The 22,062-nt window shown below is 40.6% G+C and overlaps 3 protein-coding genes and 1 long non-coding RNA gene across 7 annotated transcripts; 2 read left to right on the top strand and 2 right to left on the bottom strand.

Annotated features, from left to right (window-relative positions):
- Positions 1–366: 366 nt before the first annotated feature.
- On the top strand, positions 367–1,786 carry LOC122983992 (P2Y purinoceptor 3-like). The gene has a single exon (XM_044354224.1). It carries the CDS (start codon positions 472–474, stop codon positions 1,462–1,464), a length of 993 nt encoding a protein of 330 aa, XP_044210159.1. The 5' UTR covers positions 367–471; the 3' UTR covers positions 1,465–1,786.
- On the bottom strand, positions 1,551–12,496 carry mfsd1 (major facilitator superfamily domain containing 1). 3 transcript variants are annotated; one of them, XM_044354219.1, is made up of 17 exons: positions 12,237–12,496; positions 11,998–12,050; positions 11,582–11,694; positions 11,405–11,447; positions 11,171–11,238; positions 10,764–10,872; positions 10,502–10,604; positions 9,907–10,005; positions 9,421–9,532; positions 7,838–7,894; positions 7,187–7,343; positions 6,566–6,663; positions 6,327–6,439; positions 6,121–6,168; positions 5,798–5,864; positions 2,512–2,617; positions 1,551–2,279 (listed from the first exon to the last, which is right to left on the bottom strand). In XM_044354219.1, exons 1-17 carry the CDS (start codon positions 12,403–12,405, stop codon positions 2,220–2,222), a joined length of 1,575 nt encoding a protein of 524 aa, XP_044210154.1. In that variant the 5' UTR covers positions 12,406–12,496; the 3' UTR covers positions 1,551–2,219. The 3 variants fall into 3 exon arrangements, with proteins under 3 accessions (XP_044210154.1, XP_044210155.1, XP_044210156.1); XM_044354220.1 differs by lacking the exons at positions 1,551–2,279; positions 2,512–2,617 and adding an exon at positions 2,786–4,462; XM_044354221.1 differs by lacking the exons at positions 1,551–2,279; positions 2,512–2,617 and adding an exon at positions 2,786–4,459.
- A 195-nt stretch (positions 12,497–12,691) lies between these two features.
- On the top strand, positions 12,692–16,965 carry LOC122983993. 2 transcript variants are annotated; one of them, XR_006403806.1, is made up of 4 exons: positions 12,692–12,832; positions 14,647–14,743; positions 16,291–16,430; positions 16,524–16,965. It is a non-coding gene; the product is annotated as an uncharacterized LOC122983993 (long non-coding RNA). The 2 variants fall into 2 exon arrangements; XR_006403805.1 differs by having other exon boundaries at positions 16,291–16,965.
- A 100-nt stretch (positions 16,966–17,065) lies between these two features.
- On the bottom strand, positions 17,066–20,801 carry LOC122983991 (P2Y purinoceptor 13-like). The gene is made up of 5 exons (XM_044354223.1): positions 20,351–20,801; positions 20,051–20,078; positions 19,150–19,351; positions 18,669–19,058; positions 17,066–18,077 (listed from the first exon to the last, which is right to left on the bottom strand). Exons 3-5 carry the CDS (start codon positions 19,330–19,332, stop codon positions 17,616–17,618), a joined length of 1,035 nt encoding a protein of 344 aa, XP_044210158.1. The 5' UTR covers positions 19,333–19,351; positions 20,051–20,078; positions 20,351–20,801; the 3' UTR covers positions 17,066–17,615.
- Positions 20,802–22,062: the final 1,261 nt, after the last annotated feature.

Raw genomic sequence — 22,062 nt, 5'->3', positions numbered from 1 at the left:
TGCTGAGCGTGCGCGCGTTTTCCCCCCCCCCCCATACAGCGCCCCCCGCGTGCACGCGTGTCTGTGTGTGTGTGTGTTGACTGTGTCATTTAACTTGGCAGTGGGGCTTTAATCACTGCATTCATTATTCTGCACGCCTTCTCTCTGGGGAAGGGCAATCGCATGCTACAGTATCTCAGCCCATTATACGCGGCTTTTGAAATGCTTCACGGTACGTGTGCAAATCTATTTGCTCATAGCCTAGATATGGCGTTATAATGGTTTACATCACACAGGTGTGGGCTGGGAACAGGAGGGACGCACAAGTTGAACAAACACCTTCATTTGGTATGCTTTTTTTTTTTAAAAAGAAGCACACGTCAGCAGTTAGATGAGCAGCAGATAGGTGAGGTAAAAGAACTGGTGCACCTGTTAATTAAGGTTTACTGCAAGGATCCCAAATTATCAAACCTATCCGAGTTGATCTTTTGAATGGCGGACTTTCAGATCTGTCCAGTGACTAATTACTACCAAAGGATCCTTCTACCGGTGACCTACAGCCTTGTGTTTCTGCTTGGCCTGGGTTTAAACGGTGCCCTGCTGTGGTGTGTGTGTTATCAGACGCGCCGCTGGAGCAGTACCGTCATCTACCTGACCAACCTCGCCGTGGCGGATCTCCTCTACGTGCTGGCCTTGCCCCCTCTCATCATCAGCAATGCCATGGGAGGCCTGTGGCCCTTCGGCAACATAATCTGCAAAGGCGTCAGGTTTTTCTTTTTTGTCAACCTCCACTGCAGCATGATGTTCCTCACCTGCGTCAGCGTGCACCGCTTCATCGGAGTGTGCTTTCCCATCGCCGCCGTGCGCCTCAGGACCAGAAAACTCACCTTGTTTGCGTCAGGGTCCGTTTGGGTCCTGGCCACGGCGGAGATTTTGCCGACACTGGTCTTTGCACACACAGGTGTGATCAACAACAAGACTGTATGCTTTGAAATGACAAACCCGCGACAATTTAAGGTTTACTTCCCTTATGGGTTGTTTTTAGCCATAGTGGGTTTTCTGATCCCATTTCTTGTCGTTATCACTTGTTACTGCTCTATGATCAAGGTGCTTTACTGTAGGGCGGCGGACAGCATCTCCAATGCCACGACAGCTCGTATGCGCAACAAGTCCCTGTGCACTCTTTTGGTCGTGTGCCTCATGTTTGTGGTGTGTTTTGTGCCTTATCATATTGCTCGGACTGTCTACTTGTTTGTGAGGGTCTACATGCCCGGAGACTGTCAACTGCTGAACATTGTCATGATCTCCTTCAAGGTCTTGAAGCCAGCGGTCAGTTTCAACTGCTGCGCAAATCCTCTCCTCTACTTTTGGGGTTCTACTCGTTACCGTCAAAAGCTCCGGACCTGGCTGTGGAGCAGGAAGACGAGAGTGCAGCCCAGCTTATGTCTGGTGGATGCAGGCAGCACACACAGATCCGGAGGATAGAGAGCAACCATCATCTTAACAGTGACTTTTATCATGAGTTAGTGCGCAGAAATAACAGTAAGGACTGTGCCAAGACTGCCTACAAGCTGTGTTTAATATCTCTTTTTATTATTTTAAAAATAACATTTGACAGCATTCAACAGGCCACTGAAATCCCTGACTTGTGAGATTAACTTTTTTGTATACAATAACTTATTCAAATAACTTAATGTAATCTATAAAACCTGGAGGGTAGGCGAAAGCAAAGAACTGATAGTGCAAATACTATGGCGCCTATTAAAAAGCAATGATACTGTGGCCAGAGGTGACATTTAACATTTGAGGGAACTGGTGCCCTCTGTTGTTTGCAGAGGGGCGAGTCTCTAAAACAGCAGATACCATAATGCAGCAGTCCAATTTTATGATACAACCCCCTGAAAATATTTTTGTGTTGTTACTCTAGTTCTATAAAAAGGCACAATAAACAAAAGGCAAAGAGAAACTAACTACAAAAAGTACAAAAATAACATCTGTGGTGACAATACTTAGTCACAAAATGCCTCAGCAAATGCAAACTTAACAAAGGAAGAGATACCTGCCTAAATACCCAGAAGTCAGTCTCACATGACTATGAGGCTATAAATACCTTGAAGGTAAAAAGTGCCTCAGTATAAAGTGCAAAACCAGACACCTTTTAAGCACAAATTTTTTAGTGCATGCTTGTCTGGAGCCACAGAGTAACAGTGTTGGAGGAGCAGACAGCTGAACGAAGGGCATCATTTCAGAACACTCCTGTGGGCAAGTGATGACAGATGGGTAGAGCAGTGGTCTGGGAGCTGAGAGCAGAGAGGGAAGGGAACAAGAAAGATTAAAGACCACAATTGTAGCAGGAGTTACACACATATAATTACACAGTGGTGTTGCAGTAAAACTAATCTTTCTGGTCCCCTATTATAAAAAAAAACAAATGTATTACCGGTGTCAAGATTAGAGGCTGACTGAAATAATAAATGGATTGCTGTTTGAATCATGTCTAATCGTCCAGTCAATTTATGTGTGTGCACATACCTGTGTGCCCAACCTGGAGAGGTACCGGTTGCGTAAGCCGAAAGCAGACATGGGTGTTAGTCTAGCAAGCTCACCCTCTGTCAGCTTACTGGGTCGCCTTTTAATCCTGTAGGAATAATAATGTCACCATCTTTATCATCTCTACAGCCAACACCAACATGAGCACAGTTATATAAATATTACCGGTAGAATTAATCGCTCACACTCTGCTGGAAAAGGCTGAGAAAATAACTATTCACCAAAGGTGCTGGAATAAAACTTACTGCAGAACATATTTCAAATGTCTTCAAATAAATTGCTTTTAATGGAATGTCATTGTTCCAGAAACAGTCAAGTATCAAACGTGATTTGGTTTTACAGAAGACTGCAGGTGATTATTTAAGTGACTTTACATCCAATTTTACTTTCTGTTTGATGACACAATTTATCTTCTGTAATTTCTTAAATACATTAGTTCTTGTACACAGCTCGATGACAGTTAGCACTTTAACACAAATATTCTCAGTTAAGCAAAGACTGAACTTCTGTCTCAACACCATGGAGCAAATGAGTGACACGTGAAGAGAGCAGCATGTTTCTAGCTGTGTGACACAGTGGTTATTTTAATGTGCAATCACAACATTTTAATGTTACCCTACTGACCATTTCCTTACAGGTGTTGGGCTTTTTCTTTAACATTTTCAAGAAGACTAATTTGCCCAACTGAGGTAGTGAATGTTTATCATCCACAGTGTATGACCCTGATAACACAGGAAGACAAATCTCTCCCCGTATTACTGGAATGATGAGAATTAAGCAGAGTGCATGAATATTTTGTTGCACCATTCAGATGAGGCAGGCAACAATTAGGGGCAGCGCTTAAAATAAGTTAATTACCTGAACGTGATAAAAGAGCAAAACAGCCCACAAAACATAATTTATATGTGGAACTGATTCTTCAAAAGGTCACATTAATAAAAGAGTTTTTAAAAATTTGAAACTGTGAATAACATTACATGGATAAATGCAGCCAAAAGTGTGCCTTTCTCTTTTTCTTATCCATCTTATCATTATAGTAATGTAGCATTTGATGATGCGAAAAAAAATAAATTTTTATGAACCTCCGAAACCAGCGAAGAGCAGATAAAGGAATTAAGAAATGAAAGAATTGAGCAATAAAGATTTAAACATTAAAGAGCTATGCTCTTTTTGAGATTATCCACCATAAAAGGTCAATAGCGCATGTGATTAAAACTGAATATAAACGCACTCTGCCTAAGGAGAGACCAGGAAGGGAGATTTTGGTTGGCAATTATTGTGAATTCTAACAAATGATATGTACATAGATGTACTGCTGAGTTGTCTGCAATAAGGGAAATAACAGACTCTAGCTGAAAACCATTTGTATAAAGAAAAACATATAAAAAAACATTTAAAAATACCCACAAAAGTTACCTCTTTATACATATAAAACAATTGAATTAATATAGGAATCCTATATTGAGAGTTGCATTCCTGTGTAATCAAATCTACTACACTATTAATCAGGGATATAGGCACCTTTTCACATGACAAAAGTCATCTCTTACTCAACAGTTCAGACATTTAAAATGTTTTAAAACAATTTTCAAGCAACTAAACTTTCTTCTGTAACTGAAGAAACTTCATGCTGAAGTTTGATGCACGCAGGTGTCAGTGGAGAGTAAATATTGGAGGAGATGTCAGCAACTGTGGAGTCATTTGTCAGTGTGTTGATTGGGATGTAATCAGCTATTAATACACGGTTGGTTATGTAATAGCTTGGGCCAGACAGTCAGTTGTGCTGGGAAGAGCCACAGATGACAGCACTGGGCGGAGTCAGTAGTGCAGTCCTGCCCCATGGCAGATGATTGACAGCTCTGGGGTGGACAGTGCAGCCTGCTGGCTCTGAAGCCCAGGACCATGTGTGTTCCCTCATCATCATCATCATCATCTGGAAAATATCAATTACAGCACGGACCGACATATTAGTCTGAACTTTCACATAGCACGAGCTAGAGAAAACATAGAACATATTATGTATATAGATTAGACTGATTAGATACATTAATAAAGAAATAGAGAGATAGACATAAATATCGTGAACCCTGTGATGCAAAGAAGGAGAACAGAAAGCAGTCATAACCACCAAGAAAACTGGTGTGGTTTGTTTTTCTGTTGCAAACACAAAATAATCCAACCACAGGTTTGTGTGGTATTGGCACGTGACATTTAGTACGTATGGATTTAATTTCAAATTACAGATACAGCAACCATTTCCTCCATCTTGTTGTGGTAGAGAAAACCTCACTTCCTCATTTCTTTGTTGTTTTGCTTTCATCTCATGATTAATGCCAGACAATGTCTAGTTAATCGAAAGTAATAAAACTCAAAAAACATTTTCTGTCTTTCACCACCCGAGAAGATGAGTAAAAGCCTTAAATCACAGTGAAATGGCACAACTAAGTTTTAAACACCAGAGTAGACTTTGCTTTGTTTTTTCCGGTGCCAGTACATGTAGCACTGGTAAAGGGAGCTCATTCTTTAGATAGTTTTGGTGGCCTGTCTTGCTTTTAGTCCACATGACTGACAAGTTGACAACTTGTTTGCAATAAGCTAGGGAGAAATGGAAAACAAAAATGGACACCATTTTGGGCATTTATATATATTTTGCCTTCAAATATATCAATATTGATAACTGTCACACTCTACCTTGTTACCAGTTAGACAATCAGCAGTTTCTGGAAATAAGCCCTCAAGAAACAATCTTAGCCCAATCAGATCAACCAATCAGCAAACATTTCATTGATAACGTGACTCCTCACCTCTCCAAACTGTTAACTATTTAAACTATGAGTTGTAGACATAAAATAAAGCATGATTCTACAACTCTGCATGTGAGTCATGTGGTCAATGGGTAGAATATGGGATCAAAGAACAAATCCATAAAAACCTCTTGTGAGTTAATGAGGAGAGCAGCAGCATTTACAATAACTCTCACATTGAAAATCATGCTCAAACTGTTAAATCATTTTTTTTTTTATCTCACTGGACACTCAGACTAGAACAGAATAGAAATGTATAGCAATTTCAGTAGATTCGTATTAAATTGACTACAGCAGGCTTAGCTAAGGAAATGTCTAGAATAAATTAGAACATGGGCTCTTTTAAGTCTTCCAAAATATGCCTGTGCCACTTGATTATATGAGTGGGTTGTTAATTATGTTTCTGAGATGCTTGTTTAATTGTTGGCTGAGTGGGTGGAAAAGCAGTGACGGAGGGTACTTACTCTGCGTCTGAAGTGGCTTCTTTAAGGAGCTTGGCTCTGTCTGAGGCTGACCGGTTCAAATCTCCTCCTGAAGCAAGAGAGGGAGATGGAGAGATTAAGAAGGGAGCAATTGTGGAAGAGTAGTGAGTGTGGTGGTAAGGAGTGGGTTGTGCTGAAGAGTGGCAGAGTAAAGTGAAGAGTAGTCACACGTGAAAATGAAGGACAGGGGGAGGCTGGGAAACAAAATCTAAGAGAATGTGTGTAGAGAAAGAAGAGAGGAGTCAGAGAGGCGGGTGGGGAGGGGGAGAGCAGTGGGAGAGTTCAAGGCGCCAGTCTTCTCTTACCTCTGAGATAATCCACAAAGTACAGCATCACCACTGCCATCAGTGCAACTGCAAGAGAGGTGAGCATAAAAACAATGTGGAAAATCACTAAGACTGTCACTCAAAAAAGTCCAACTGGAGTTTGAATGATTTTACTCTCATAAACACACACACACACACACACACACACACACACACACACACAAAAACAGACACAAAATACTGACTGCAGATGCAGGCGCAGAAAAACACTTCCAAAAACAGGTATCCTCTGGTGTCTAGTATGGCTCCTGCTGCCATGGCGATAAGAGCAAGTCCCAGGTTCTGGATGGACTGCATGCTGGGGACGGACGATGAACATCATAGTGAATAAAAAATAACAACATCAACTGATTGTTGACGGATTGACTAAGCAAAACTGAATATGTATGAGGTAAGTCATAACGATGCCATTAGGGGTACATACAAGCCATAAGCTGTCCCCAGTTGATGCTCAGGCACCACAAAGGCCACCATGGGCCACAGTGCACAGGCCAGTAAGGAGTAGGAGACACCCAGCAGCGACTGGAAAACAAGCAATCATACACATGCTCTCAAATTACTTAAAGTATTCCTTGGTATGATGTGCTATGGTCAGTTTGGCTGTCAGTAATTATAACAGTCATTTGGTACTCTTTTCTTGTGTTTTATAAACAAAACGATTAATTGAGAAAATAATTGCCAGATGAATCGATAATGAAAATAATTATTAGTTGCAGCTTTAATGCATTTAAAATCCTATTCTAGAAATTGAGGAATGGTGCTATTATTATATTCTTTAAGCAAAACCCTGTGCTAACTCCTACTGCTACGTCAACAACATGACCTTTTGATACAGTATCTAAGTCATTTTAGTGTAACTACAGTTACAGAAGTTCAACAATAACTTCAAACATGTTTTGAGAAGCTACACAGTTTACCTCACCTAACAGACTTAGATTTCTAATGAATACACTGACATTTGTAAACGATGCAAATTAATTACAGCAGTTTATGAATGTACAAAATATAATTTTGCTTGGAGTATAGAGCCTGAGGTGGGCATTACCATGCCGATCCATGGGTTCCAGAAGGTGAAGGCCAGTATCATGTGAGCGGCGAGTGTGGTGACCACGGCACATATTACCCAAATCACATTCCTCCCTGTCTTGTCAACCAGGAAGCCTAAAACTGGAGATGCGGGGGCTGAGATGATGTACACAATACTGTGAAAGACAGAGAGGAGCATGAAGGAATGCTAAAGAGACACTGTTCAATATGATGAAGTAGATATACTGGAGTATATCTACTTTACTGGAGTATAAGGTAGATATACTGGTACTAAAGAGATTGAGACTTAGCCTCAGACTGATGACTAAGTGAAACATGATTGATTTTTATAACTGGATACTATAAAAGGTGTGGTTCTGTAGCTTGATTAATGACAGAAATCTGAAATGAGACAAACTATCTGCAAAAGTCAGTCCTTCTGTGTGATATCAAGTTTTTTTTTTTTTACATTATGTAGGATTTTAGTTTGTTCCTGGCTTCAGATGGCTGATAAAAGTGCCGCACTCAAAATGTAATTTTGGCTAGTGATCCATTGAAATAAGAAAATGCACCCAAAAAAGAACTGTAAGGTATATAAGCATCAGCAGACAATAAAAGTGCTGGTGTCTTAAGGTGGATTGGTCTCAATGGCCTATTACACTTGAGTTACCTGTTGACAGCTCTGGCTTCAGCTGGGGAAAAGTTGAATTTTTCAATGAAGAATACCCTGTGAATAAAAAGACAAGATGATGGGCTCACAGTACACAAAGCTGCTTAGCCTTTATATTGATGTGACCACAAGGGGAGAAGGTATTGAGATGACTCCTGCAGCAGGTACTGCAGCTCTCAGTCTTACATACATTGTTTTCTGCCCCATTTGCATAACAACTATTTGCTCTGTAAGCACTGACCCTCTGTGGAAAAACCATGTCAGTTGCTAAGTGATTTGAGAGCGCCTTTCAGTGAAGGAAATGCAGGTTGTGATAGCTTCAATTGGTTTCTTTCACTGACAACCCATTTGTCAAAGCACCTTCCATTTCTGACCCCCCCTCTCCCTCCCTTTGTGGTTTGATGACAACGCAGCATTGGGAGGTTGCACCGTTGAATCTTTCCTCAGACACACGCATTGTACTAATTTAATGATGTTCTCTATTTTATTCACGCTAGGAGTATGCACACACATCCAAGCCGAAGAGGGCAGGGCTGAAAGTCTCTATTTTATTCATACCACACATATAAAACATAATACCATTGTGTTTAGAAGTTGAATTCTATTCTTTCCTCACACAAGGACGATCAAGATATTTTCATCATACACGAAAATAATATCCCATTTCTGTATTCAGTGTATGAAGTATTGAAGCCCCCGAGTTTAGAAATTATATGTAATTATAGCACCTTTAAAATTATTCTGATGGAATACGTGTTTGTTTATTTTCTACAGTAATAACTAGTGCCACTAGAAGCTCTAGAAGTCAAGTTCTACACATATGAATCTTAATAAGGAAAAAAATACCAACAAATAACCTTTCCATTGCACTAATCCAAGTAACTCGGTTTATTTTCTATAAATAAAATGTCTTAAAGGGGAAGTATCATGCACATTTCCAAGTTTATATTTATATTCTGGGGCACTATTGGAATATCTTTGCATGACTTACAGTTAAAAAAAACTCCTTATTTATCTCATATTGGCCCTTTATGCAGCCCCTCAGTTCAGCCTCTGTCTGAAACAGGCTGTTTTAGCTCCTGTCTCTTTAAGGCCCTCCCGATGAGCCCACTTGGTTCTGATTGGTTAGCCATCCGGAAGCTGCATCATGGTCGACTTTTGTCTGTTGGGGGCTACATAAACAAACAATAGTTGTTGGATTTCACTTCTTTTCTTTGTTCTTTATCCGAAATGGAAACTTCTCAAATACCTCCGTACATGTTCGAGCCCAACTCTGATCTGAAATATGCGCGTAGATAACGTGAACAACCCGTGGAACAACCTTAGCAACGAAGACAACAATGGACGGCTATTTGTGGGAATGCACAAACAATCTGATGTCATCATGAGGAGGAAGTGGAGGTAACTTTGCAAACAGAGCATAGCAGGATAAAGTATATAAAAACAGAAAATCATAAAAAGCATGATGTGTCCCCTTTAAGTCATACAGACGAGACAACGCCCTGACTTACTCGAGTAACACAAAGACATGTCAGCACTACTGGAGGTTTTTTATTGTAGGATGGCACCAATGTAATACTCACTGTCCCAGTCCAATAAAAGGGAAGATGGCCACGTAGTAACCCACACATATAATGAAGATGATCCACAGGGGGAGGGGGAAGTCTTTTACGTCTGTCAGCTTGATCACCTCACCTAACATGTGAAATTAACCCACAAACACACACACAGATCAGCTTGAGAGCATATTTATTTTCCACCACTGTAAAAAGAGGGACAGCTTCTCTGACAATGAAGTCATTCGTTCTAAAGGGAAAATTCACCAATATAGCACACATTGAACTGAACTGCCCCTGCTGTTTATAAAGGAAACTACAGCACAACAGAGGGGGCTAAAGCCTATTAGCAGTCTAGCCGGTGTGTCAATTTTAAGTAGATAACAACAACAAAATGTGACCTTACAGTCTGTTTTCGGATCAATACTGACTGTGATAAGCTAGTAGTTTTTGACATGTGTAGGTCAAAGAGGAAAAACAACAGATAGGAAAGACATTGTTAGAATACATCACCTGTTTTTCCCTGCTCCTTGTGAAGGATTTTCTCTGCTCTTTTGTCAAGGAATGCCAACACCAAGGCACAGATCAATGAGAATAAGCAGGTTACCGCAGCTAAGGAAAGAAAACAGGAATTAAAAACATAAATAAACATGGAGGAGACAAAAAAGAAAGTAAAGAAACAGAAGTTCCAGTTATACTTTGATGATAAGATTATCAAGGAATTCCTGATGACTGCTGATAAATTCTATTTTTCACATGAGCTGATCTCAAATGGTCAGATTAAAGTTGAATTAACAGCGGCAGTGGAGCCGGAATACAAAATAAAGCGCACAACTGCAAGGTTTGCAAAAGTGGAAGCACTTCTAGCATTGCTAAGTAACTGCAGAAAATTACAAGAACTGACGCCTCTTTTAACTCGTGATTCATATATAGCAGCCAGCAGCACTTTTAGTTCTCTATATCACTTCTCTCTATCTCTGCTGGCTGTGTTATCTGAGATCACTAATTACAGAGAGAGGATATAGTATCTCTAGCAGAGACACAGATAAAGTATTTGTAACCTGAGTCTTAACATTTAACTCTTAGCAATATCAGTTGCACACTTTACCTATCATGAGTGATGCGCCGAGTGTGATGTATCCAGAAGAGCCAACAACATCAGCGACTCTGTTGTACACCCAGCCCATGATGTTCATGTTCACTGTGCTGCCCTTGAGACGGAGGATGAATGGACTTAAAGCATATATTCACTGTATCGATGACATGTGATTTATATAGTAGGCTCATTCGCCATGGTTATGATCAAGACAAGCATTAACACGTTATCTGAAAGCCTAGATAAATTGATGTTTTGTTGGCAGCGTCCTTACCAGGCGGGCCATGCTCAGCTGAAGGCCAAACACCAGATTGAGCTCTTTTCCTTTAAACCAGTTGACTGCATAGGTGTTCTGGGCCACAGCCAATGACTCTCCTCCAATACTACCCAAAAGAGAACAAAGAGTAGGAGCATGTCAGCTATGTGACAGTACAAGACCAACCTGAGAATCATCAGATTTTCATATCCGTTTACAGTAGAAAGTCTGTGACCAATTTAGAACAGACAGGTCAGTTTTGGAGCGTCAACACAGGGCCTTTGTGTTGTGAAATTCCAGCTAAAGTGTGCTGAATAGAAGTATGTGCAATATGGACGCAGAAAACTGGCCACTGACATGTAAATTTGTTAATTATGTTAATAAAATTAATAGTTTTCAACACAATGGCACAATTATTTTCTCACCCAAACACAAAACGTCCAACTTCCATCAGCCAGAAACGATTTAATAAAGCTCCAGCAGCAAATATTACCTGTGCAGACAGAGAAATTATAATAAAATAATAAATAAAATAGGATTTTTTTGTTCATGTAAGTGTACCTACTACCTGTTGTTTTCATGTGTGTGTGTTTTTTCAAGTTAGTCAAGATGAAAAATGTGCATCTGTATGTATTTCTGACTGCGTAGAAACAACATACCTGTCCAACACAGACAAACAGGGAAAAGATGATGGTTCCCAGCCTAAAAAGAAAACAACAGAAGATGAAACCAACCAAGGGCACAACAGCTTAACCATTCTTTCACTTTCACTTATGGCCAGTGCATATAAACAAACACTGAAATCAAAACAGATGGTGACTGTTTGGTGATCATACCTGATACCAAAGACCCTGTCCAGCAGGAATCCCCCAAAGAAGCAGAGAACCACATTGGGCCAGGAGTACCAGGCATATAGCTGCATGAACTTTGCAGTGTTCAGGTTCATATCCTGGTACAGAGATTGAGAAAACACATCAGATTCTTGTCAGCTTTGGTTTTCAGCTGTTACATCCCCTTAATAATCTAGGAGTGGAATACAGAGTATAGTGTGTGGATTTAAATATAACGAAATCCTCTAATTGCAGCATTTTTTAGGTTCATTTGTATGTTCTGGTTGGATTATAATGCAGGTTTCACCCCAATACAGAATTCTTTTTTAGCTGTTTTTAATTAAATGTCTAACTAAAGGTGGGGCTGTGCTATTAACGCATGATGACAAGTTTAAACTTTGTTTTTACAAGGGATGACTTACCTGGAGGACTTGAGTCTGAAGTGCAGCTGGGTTGTCATAACAGAAGTAGCTTCCTGAAACAAATAAACAACATCAGCAGACATAACTGTGATTCTTTAAAGTTAAATACTTGAGACAACTTGACTTGAGGGTAAGAACACTACAAACTTCATTTACATATATAATGACTTTAAATTAGCCCAAAATCTCCACGATAACATGTCAGGATGCTTAGTGAAGTTTAACTTGTTCCAGCTCACCGAATCCCAGGAAGCACATAAATATCAGGACAACCACTCGGTGCAGGAGGTGGCTGGGGTCGCAGATGGCCGGCAGTGGTCTGCCGGGTCCCCTGGCTGCCTGTCTGCCGGTGAACGACCCCCTGTCCTCATCTTCCAACAGGCTTCGCCGCTCTTCAAAATCCGCCATGTTCGTTTGTTTAGGATTTACGGGGGTAGGGGGGGTGAGGTGACGCCAGCCGGGAGAAAACCAGCAGACGTAGGCGATCGATCATATGACCCAATAGGCATGTCACGTGGGATTAGCCTTGTAGCTTGTAGCTATCCGATTGGTGCGCCAATTTTTCTTCCTAGGATGGCGAAGTCATGGCCCGCCTTACTCTGCCTCTGATTGGCTAGTTTTTGTTCCCTTTGTTGGCTGGGTTTGGGAATGCGAGGTTGAGATTGGTTAGAGTTAGAGAAGGAATACCACAGTAAGCCAATCAGAGGTAGAGTAGGGCGGGTCATGACTTCGCCATCCTAGAAAAAGAAATCATCGCATCAGGTGCTATGTCTGCGCGCGCCTGCCGAGAAGTTCAAGCGGCTGGCGAGAGCGCGCGCAGATAAAAGCTTCAACTGTAAGATATTGTATCGATTTCTGAGAAGACTTTTAACACAAATACCTTGACTAACTCAGTTTGTAGCCAGTACCACGAACATAACAGGGTTAAAGTGCAGTCATAAGATTCGCTAGAAATACGTTTGTGCACTTCGTTTACCAGAAAAAAACAGACATTTTAAAAACAACATATCATTATGATATTATCAGTATGAGATTAACGTTATAGGATCTTTATGTAGTAATTATGGGAAAGTATGAGATAAAATACCCTCCTCTCCTTATTCTGAGAAAAGTAAAACAACAACAACAACAGCAGGAAAAATGTATCTCAAAAGTGAAGAGTAAAAGAAGAATGTGGAGTAAATCATCACGGGCCTGTTTCAGAAAGCGGGTTTAGTGAAAACACTGAGTTTGTTCGCCCTGAGATGAAGGAAACTCTGGGTTTTCAGTTCCAGGAAGAGAGCTAAGGTGACTGATCCTGTGAAGCTAGCCTGCCTGCTGGCAGGTTTTCTTCATCAAACCCTGAGTTTCTCTCTGTCTCCTCCCTCTTACAGACTCAGACACCCTGTTTCATTTCCTCATTCATTTAGTCTGTATCAAAGCGCATTCATTAGCGGAGGTTCACCATCTGTAAGAATCTATATCTCGGCTGGTTGGATATTAGTTTAGTTACTCAGGACTTTCTAAAGTTAGTTAAAGTTTAATGCGCATCAGTTGTTTCTTTGAACAGCAGTTTTTTCTCTCACATTCAAATATTCCACAGCGTGAATTCATCCTCAGCTCAGAGTCAAACCTCCGCATGTCCCTCTGTTATAACACTGAGACTGTCAGTTTGTTAGAGCAGCTCCTGACCTGAAATATTTATTGCACATAGTGTGTAATCTCAGTTTAAATTGAAGAAATCTCTATGAAGCTTTAGACTTGTGGGATCAATTGAATAAGTATCTCCATCACTCATCATGTGGTTGGTCGCACTGACGGAACATCATTCCCATAATATTGTAGATTATATGTTAATATGCTGAGTGAGCAGGATTGCGGTGCGGCTGCAGAATGTAGTTTGAAAGTGAGATTTTTAAATAGGAGCATAATCTTAACGCGTTTTGACAGCATTTCAGTGACAACGTTTAAACCTACTACATTTGTTGAAGCAGCTGAAATGTCACTGAATGTTGTTGAGCTGAGATACAAATAGATGTCTAAAAATTTTAAATCTACTGTATTTTAACCTCAACGCCTTTTCAAGGGCAAATCAGCACTGATCAGACTGTGAGTTTACAGTCATGTCTCTGTGTCTTTGATCTATATGTTTTAAATCTTTAACTATATTTTTCATCTTCAGTTGCTGGTTCCTGAGGCTCTGCCTTTTATTTACCTGTTGCCATGGTGACTCATAGTATCAGTGCTCCATTGATGATGGCTTTTTTCATTCATCACGCACACGCTTAACTCAGGGTGAACATAATCAGCTGTTCTGAGACCAAGAACTCTGAGTTTCCTATCTCTGTGTTCATCAACTCAGAGTTCAGGGTTAGACTCACAGTTTGCTGAACCTGTTTTCTGAAACAGGCCCCACATTCTGTTAGGTTTTTATGTTTGTATTGGGGATTTTTGTTTATTTGTTTGTTTTTTTGTTACTTTTGTATGACAAGTCTGGACTGTCATCTATGGTTCAGCCTCACTGCTCTCTGTAACCCTGTTTCCAGCAGCAGCAGCAACAGGCAGCTGTTCTTGCAAAGTGCAAACAGTCTCTGATAAACCTGCTAAGTGCCCAGCAACTAGTGGCAGGCAAGTAGCAGAAGAAAGCTATGTATAATTGTTTTTTTCCAGGAGGTGGTGATGCAGCTAAGGACAGTGAATATTGAACTGGATTTGTCAGTTGGCCGGATAGACAGTTCCTGTGGATTTTGCTCTGTCATCTTGACATGTAAGTGGGCACATATTGCAAACCTTATAACAACTCTATAAGAAATACAATTTCTGCTTTGTTTGTCTGTCAACTTTTTGTAGTTATTTTGCCCCTAGTGGACAAAATTGATTGTTGCAGGTTTAAATATGTGGCCTCAGACTTACTTTTCTCTATACTTTGTCCATGTGAATGTCAAAGTTAAGGATATATTTGGTTTTGCATGTTGTTGAGTCCCAGCTCTGTTTGTGGGCTGAGTTTAAAGTCACGTATCTTTTGGTTATATAAAATGTACATCCTTCATCTCAACTCAAGTTTGAGAAAAGTGAGTGTCAAAAGTGTCAAAATAACTTTTTTGACCGAAAGCTTTAATAAGCAGCCTTAAAGCCAACGCTCTGGGGTGTCTTGACATAAAACAGTGGAACAACTGCTGATTGGCATCACTGACACATAGACCTGACAGATTTCTCTGATATGCAAGCTGTACCATCTTGTTCCATCAGGACCTCCACAAGGATCCAGCTATATGACACTTTCAGCCCCCACCTCCACCTGCCTCCTATTTATCTGGCCCTTCTCTGTCCCCAACTTGTGTCTGTGCATACTGCTAGGCAACACTATCTGTGGGGTTTATTTAATTTCCATGAATGTCATTTAGAATTTCTCATAATTCACTACTGTGGGGTCATCTGTCAGAGGATTTAATCTGAGGGTGACGAACGGTCCTTCCTTTGGCTGCAGTCGCCGCTCCGACCGCTCTGTAGCTCATTAATTTCCTGCCCAAATATCAGCCTCTGTCGTAGCCAACAGAGGGTGGGATGGAGGAAGATCATATTTCATTATTACATTAATCAGACCCACATGCAGACACGATTGTAAATCAGGTGGAGTATGACATTAATCCTGCAGAACCGGTTTGTGAATGTCCTGAAACCCGTCTTCGGGAGGGGGGGTTGCAGTGTTGGAAAAAGTCAATTTATTACAATTCTATATATTTTTTCTCCTCTTGTTCGATTCAAAAATTAATCAGGTGCTTGCTGCAATATGCAATATTGTGAAAGACTACATGCCCTACTTGAAGGCCTAGCTGGGCCTTTGTAGATGTGGTTTACATTCAGTCTTATCAACAACATGATCTCTGCAGTTTGCAGTTCCTGTTGGCCAATTGCCCCACAATGATAAAATGTATCTCAGACACAGTTACTACTGATAATGAAATAGTAAATATAAAGATAAAGGAAACTTAAGCATCTCTAATCAGTGCTTTTCAGAAGGGGAGCAACAAATACAGTCTATGTTTTAAAAAAAAATTGTATCTAATAATCTAAAAAAATACTTTCATTTCCTGTTATATAACAGCCTCGTGCTAGAGGAGCCATGGGTGGTTGAGGTGGTTTTACCCTCTTTTCTTTTTAGCCATCTTTGTTGCACTGCTACCTCAGCTCAGCTCTGTGCACATACATTAATGTCTCTCAGGTTTTATCAGAAATTGCAACGATTCCTGCCTCAGTCCTGTGTCTCCCTATCTATTGCCACTTCCCCAGTAGCTCTCTCCCTCTCTCTCCCAGTGTGTGTGATTGTGTGAGTGGAGACAGGTGTGCTGGAGTCACAGCAGAGCCCCACCAGCTGCAACCCGTTCCATAATCAAGACTTCTGCTTCTACTCAGCCCTGCCAGATCTACATTGCCAGATTGTAGCCTCTGCTCCAGTCAGTTTACGCTTCAAGGTTTCTCCTGCATTTATCAGTTTTCTTGTTGTTGCCTGTTTTCTCTAGCCTGACCCTGTCTCCTGTTCCCTGCAGTCCTGTCTGCTCTGGCTTCTGTCCCTGTCTCCTGTTCCCTATAGTACCTCTGCCCTGTCTCCTTTCCCATGTCTCCTCAGCCTTTCTTCCCTGCCCTTGACCCCCACTCTACCCAGCTTCTACGAGTTCCATTCTGGACCTGCTCCCCTTGCCCCAGCCTGCCTCATCTCCTGGTTCCCAACTACCAGCCCAAGCCCCAGTTTCCCAGCTACTAGTACTAGTTTCCCTTGGCCTGCTTTAATAAATACCCCGTCCTACTGTGTCCCTGTCTCCTTGCCTCTGTGCGTCTGCACTTGGGTTCACCTGCTCGACCCCACGTAACAGAAATGCCATTTGACCACACGTTTTAGACTCATGTCCAACCCACTCACGCTAACCTTGAATGTGATCTGTATGTAATATGGATTGTGGCATGTTTATTAACAAGCTGTTCTGGTCACATAAATGCTATGTACTAATGACACAATGATAAGCTCTACCATTGCTCTGGTATTATTATAAAGATTAATAGGTTTCCAGCATAAAACTTCAACACCATGCAGTTACAGTATGAAAAATATGTTTTTATTATTATTTATATCACACAGATGTTTTAGCTGTATTATTACAATTGTTATAAACTTGCTATAGTTCAGTCCTCAAATGATTACACCACACACTGTGTGTGTGTGTGTGGTGTAATCATTTGAGAATATGTGCTGTCAAGATGTTTGCCCTTTTGGTCAAACTTTTGCAAAGGGAAAGTGCAGTTTAAACAAGATTAGAAGGAAGGAAGCAGAAGATGACAGTAAGCACATTTAAGGAGATGTGTTGGATGACTTAGCAAACATGCAAAAGTTCTTGGTTAGCACTGTATCAGAAGCGGAAGTAATGTTGACATGAAATTCATGAGTACTTTCATACTTTTTTACAGACTTTTTTCTGTGATGCAGCATTGTCTTTTCAGCAGATTTTGACCATTTTGCATCAATTTTAGAATTTTTACATCCTCTGTCATCAAAATAAAATGCTACTGACAGATAAAATTACACAATTATCCCTGTGCCTCGACAGTTATTAAACATGTCTCAGTGTACTTTGTCCAGTGTGTCACTATGACATGCCATTGTGTGACAGTCTGTTACTGTGGGCTATCTGTGACATCTCCAGCTGAGTTGATGTTGCTGTTGGGGATTCCATGGCGCCTTTGTGGAGGAGCTTAGGGCTGAATGCAGCTGTCAGTCTTTTCCTAAACACCTTGCACAGGAACACGTAGATGAGCGGGTCCAGACATACATTAGTGGCTGACAGCCACAGGGTGGTTTCCTTGGCAATGTAGAGTGCCTGGCAATGACTCGCCATGTTACGGGTTTGGGTCAGAGTGTATGGAACACGGGCAAAGTGAAAGGGGGCGAAGCAGATGAAAAACACCCCCACCACCACGAAGACCTTCGCCTTGGTTTTGCGACTGGCAGACTGAGATCTGCTCTTTGAGGCTTTGTATGACTCATACACCTTCTTGCTGATGAATGTGTAGCAAACCACCATCAAGGCCAGGGTGCCCCAGAAAACCACCTGCAAGTAATACACATCAACAAAGTATTAAACAAAGCAGCACCTTCCCACAACTTTTTTCATGACTACTCTTGAATTATGGCTGAAATTCAAAGGTCAGATGTGTCAATATTGTAATAATTATTAAGTGGATAGTGCACACTGCAAATATATTAATATATATATATTTATCTATATAATATATATCTCTCCATCAGCTTGTTAACTTAGCTTAGCATAAAGACAAGACAGAAGGGAAACAGCTAGCCTGGTTCGGTCCAAAGATAACAAATCCACCAACTAGCACCCCTAAAGCTCACTAACTATCACGTTCTATCTCATTTGCTTAATTTAAACAAAAACATACATGTAAAAAAAAACAAACTGTGGCTTTACAAAGGTTACATGCCGGACTACTTCTTAACTGGGAGCAGTGATTCCAAAAAAGATGTTCCCAGTCTTTATGCTAAGCCAAGCTAACCATCTCCTGGTTGCAGCTTCATATTTAAAGGACAGGTAAGAGTGGCATCAATCTTCTCATCTAACTCTCAACAAAAAAGCAAATGAGCACATTTCCAAAAAAATTTAACTATTAATTTATTTAATAGCTACCTGACAGAAGTAGTTGAATCCCTCATGCCAGAGCAGGCCGGCTTTGCTCTTCATGGAGCTGCACTTCAATTTTCCTCCAGAGACCTTTGGTGGCTGGTCACTTAAAATAACGTTGGGTAGTGCTAAAGATAACATCACCGCCCAGACAGCTGCACTCAAGACCTGACCGACACGGACCCGCTGCAGGGCCGACTTCCCAAAAGGCCTGACTATCTTCAGGTAGCGGTCCAGGCTGATGAGGCCCAGCAAAAGGATGCTGATGTACATGGTGATGTAGAAGAGAACTGCAGAGTACCGGCAGTGAAAGGCACGCAGTTGCCAGGAACCCACACCTGCATCACTCAAGATTCTCAGAGGGATGGTCAGAGTCATCAGCAAGTCGGCCACCACCTGTTGTTAAAGGATCACACATAGCTTTTCTTTCTATTTTGTTGCTCTGCACTGACAACAACATTCATGAGCAAAACCTTCTGTGTCTTACCACATTCTTTAGAAATACCACAAATGTTGAGGTGCTGGGGATGCTAAAGAAGATCCATGCAGCCAGGGAATTCAATATAAGGGCGAATACAAAGAGGACGCTGTACAGACAGGGGAAAACCACAGCTGTCACACTGGTATCACGCACACACTTGATGGAGGCGTTGGACAGGGTGTTGTTCATCTTGCAATCTTCGGTGGACCTAAGAAGGGTCGAGAGAAAGAAGAGACGATATGATAACATTAATAATGATGGCATTGATACATACAGTAGGTATAATAGACAGAGATGATATTCATATGCAGAAATAAAGAAATTATATGAAGAGGGAACACCAAAAGCTAAATATGTACAGAAAGATTACAGCATTTTGGCTGCTGAGCTACAACTTATTGTGTATTATTGACGATGAGTTATTTAATTATCTAGTTTATCTTCTAGACTATAGTTTGAATGATCAAGTATTTCTTTGTCTTTAAATCCAACAAGTAAACTTAAATTTAAACATTTCATGCACACACTGCATACAGTGTAACCCCTATGCTATACTACATTTAGAAAGCGACCCAACAAGTCAAATGTAGAGATACACTGAATACGCAGTGATGAAACCTCCAACGACTACTGTGTTTGTTCTTTGTGAAATATCCTCCCGTCTCTGTCACTAACATGCCACTGCAGTAAATCTCCAGGATGTGCCGCCTTTACATTGAAAGCCTTAACAGCTTAGAATAACTTTGAGGGCAGGAGCAGGTACTATGGCAACGAATATATACAATAAAACTTTTGTCTGTGCACACTAACATTAATTAGACCTGTTACAACAGTTGTTGAGCAAATTATGTGATCTGTGTTCCCAGCATAGACAGCTATTTTATCTGAAGATGTACTTGAGTCTTACCTTCTTATGATGTCCTTATCGTCTGTGACTGTAGAAGCATGTGAAGAACAATGAGGAAAGCAATGAAAAACCACAGTATTTCAAAAAGTAAGTAAATAAGGGAAGTATCCACTTCCCCCTTCTTACCTACAGTAAGAAAAACAAGAGAAAAAATACAGCTGAGAAGCTCTCAAATGATACTTTCGTTCTTATTAATGAAGAAGTATGAAATACTACTTCTGACCTAAGGAGGTTTCAGCCTTGGTCTTTCTCAGTATTTCTCTCTCCCTTCCTTTAAATGTGTGTGTTTGATGCTCTTACAATGGGTGGTCTCTGGAGCTACTGTGTGGCTGTCTTGTCACAATCCCAATGAGGTTGCCAGTCTTCCTCCGGGTGAAAGACCCTTTCCTTCCTTGCTTCCTGTTCCAATTGTCTGCTGAGAGGCTTGTTCTGCTCCGTGCCAGTCCTCCTGCCTCCGTTGGCTTGCGTCAGTCTCGGTAGCTGCTGACAGGCGAACACCAAAGCCATGGACTCATTTCTCGACACTCAAGGTCTAGAGATCTCCTGCACCCCACTGCTCCTCCCTCCCTCCATTCTGCAGCTTATTTACCCCACCTCTATCTCTCTGTCCTTTCTCTTCATGAGACTCGGTCTTAGCAGCAGCAGCCAGCGAGGCACAAACAAAAGCTGTGGTTTTAGTGGGAAAGAATGTATACTGTGGGCAACATGTATATGGGCCACTGACGTCTCAGATGATGTGTTTTTGTTTTTCTCTTCAACTTTACCATAAATGCCAACTATGACGCAACAGAAGAGGCAGATTAGTTAACAGATTAGTTAACAAGTTTGTAAAAAAATGTTATTTTAAATTATTTTTATATTTTACTATGACTAAATTTGTACTTTAAATTAAACTTTATTCTAAATTCTATAATCTGTAACATGTCAAATACAACATTTCACATAAATACAATATAAGTGACTGAACCTTTCCTTCCCCTCCTATCTGATTAAACTTTGCTTTCTTAGAGTTTTATTCCCTTTTGTGCTTTCTTGATAAAAATAGTGCATTCTGAGAACTACACAACACGATTTCCTGTGTGACTTTTCTTGGATCTGGACCAGGAAATTTTGACAGATGGGGATAGCGTAGCTGACAAATTGCATGCATGTGTTTACTACAATGAACTTTCAACTTACGTGACTAACTTGTTGACGTGGTTTTAAGTAGAATCTGTTTTACTGTAAATGATCCAGAGACGTTTGGTTTCCAGGACCCCCACGGACTTAAACTTCTGACAAATAAGCACAGTGTCTCTCATTAGGTAATCACAACCTCATGTTTAATTTCGTCGCAGTGTACTGAAAGATATAAATGTCTGTTCATCACATTTACCAACAAGTTTTCAGTCTCAGAAAATCCCTCAGGAACTGTTCAGTGGTAGTATACTAATACCACATACAAATATACCATAATATACAAGCAATGATGTTTTAATAGAAAACAAGTTGATGCTAAAAGTAGTTTTTTATAAAAGTCTTAAAACTTAAATGCCTCAAGTTTGTGGTTGTTTTGGGATTGAACAATTAGTAATCAGCAGATTTACATTACACATTCCTTGTGTTACAATAGTTATGATAGAAGAAAGATGAATAAACATACTTGTTCTTTTTTGCATGCACTATTTTCTTTGCAGAGTAAAATGTTAAAAGCTGATGGGCATGCCGCAAATTGATTACAGTGGTCATCACATTGGACATCTGCAGAGCTCCATTAAGGATATGACTCATTTTTACTGTCACCACAAACAAAAAAAAATGCAAATGTTAACTAGCTTTAACTTAACTTGGTTTGCATGGCAATTTCATTTACAGTCTCTTCCTCTAGAACTCCATTGGCCTTCTGATTTTGAACTTCAAGTGCTACTATAGAACTGTGTTTTGTTGAAATAAAAACAGCCCCATACCATCACCCTCTTGTCTCATGTTTATCTCATTCATCCTTATTGTATTTCCTGTTAATGGTTTTCAAG

This window comes from Thunnus albacares, chromosome 6, assembly GCF_914725855.1.
Source record: "Thunnus albacares chromosome 6, fThuAlb1.1, whole genome shotgun sequence".
NCBI lineage: Eukaryota > Metazoa > Chordata > Actinopteri > Scombriformes > Scombridae > Thunnus > Thunnus albacares.
The sequence above is the reverse complement of the archived record's forward strand: the minus strand, read 5'-3'. Positions and strand labels throughout refer to the sequence as shown.

What these genes read in the sequence shown, in the direction of transcription:
- LOC122983992 (XM_044354224.1), top strand. Translation starts at nt 472, where the DNA reads ATGGCGGACTTTCAGATCTGTCCAGTGACTAATTACTACCAAAGGATC.
- mfsd1 (XM_044354219.1), bottom strand. Translation starts at nt 12,405, where the DNA reads ATGGCGGATTTTGAAGAGCGGCGAAGCCTGTTGGAAGATGAGGACAGG. An exon ending in TTCAGACTCAAGTCCTCCAG is followed by an intron (nt 11,695 to 11,997) that starts GTAAGTCATCCC and finishes TCTCTGTACCAG; the next exon opens with GATATGAACCTGAACACTGC. An exon ending in GACAGGGTCTTTGGTATCAG is followed by an intron (nt 11,448 to 11,581) that starts GTATGATCACCA and finishes TTTTCTTTTTAG; the next exon opens with GCTGGGAACCATCATCTTTT.
- LOC122983991 (XM_044354223.1), bottom strand. Translation starts at nt 19,332, where the DNA reads ATGAACAACACCCTGTCCAACGCCTCCATCAAGTGTGTGCGTGATACC. An exon ending in TGGTATTTCTAAAGAATGTG is followed by an intron (nt 19,059 to 19,149) that starts GTAAGACACAGA and finishes CTTTAACAACAG; the next exon opens with GTGGTGGCCGACTTGCTGAT. An exon ending in GATTCAACTACTTCTGTCAG is followed by an intron (nt 18,078 to 18,668) that starts GTAGCTATTAAA and finishes TATTACTTGCAG; the next exon opens with GTGGTTTTCTGGGGCACCCT.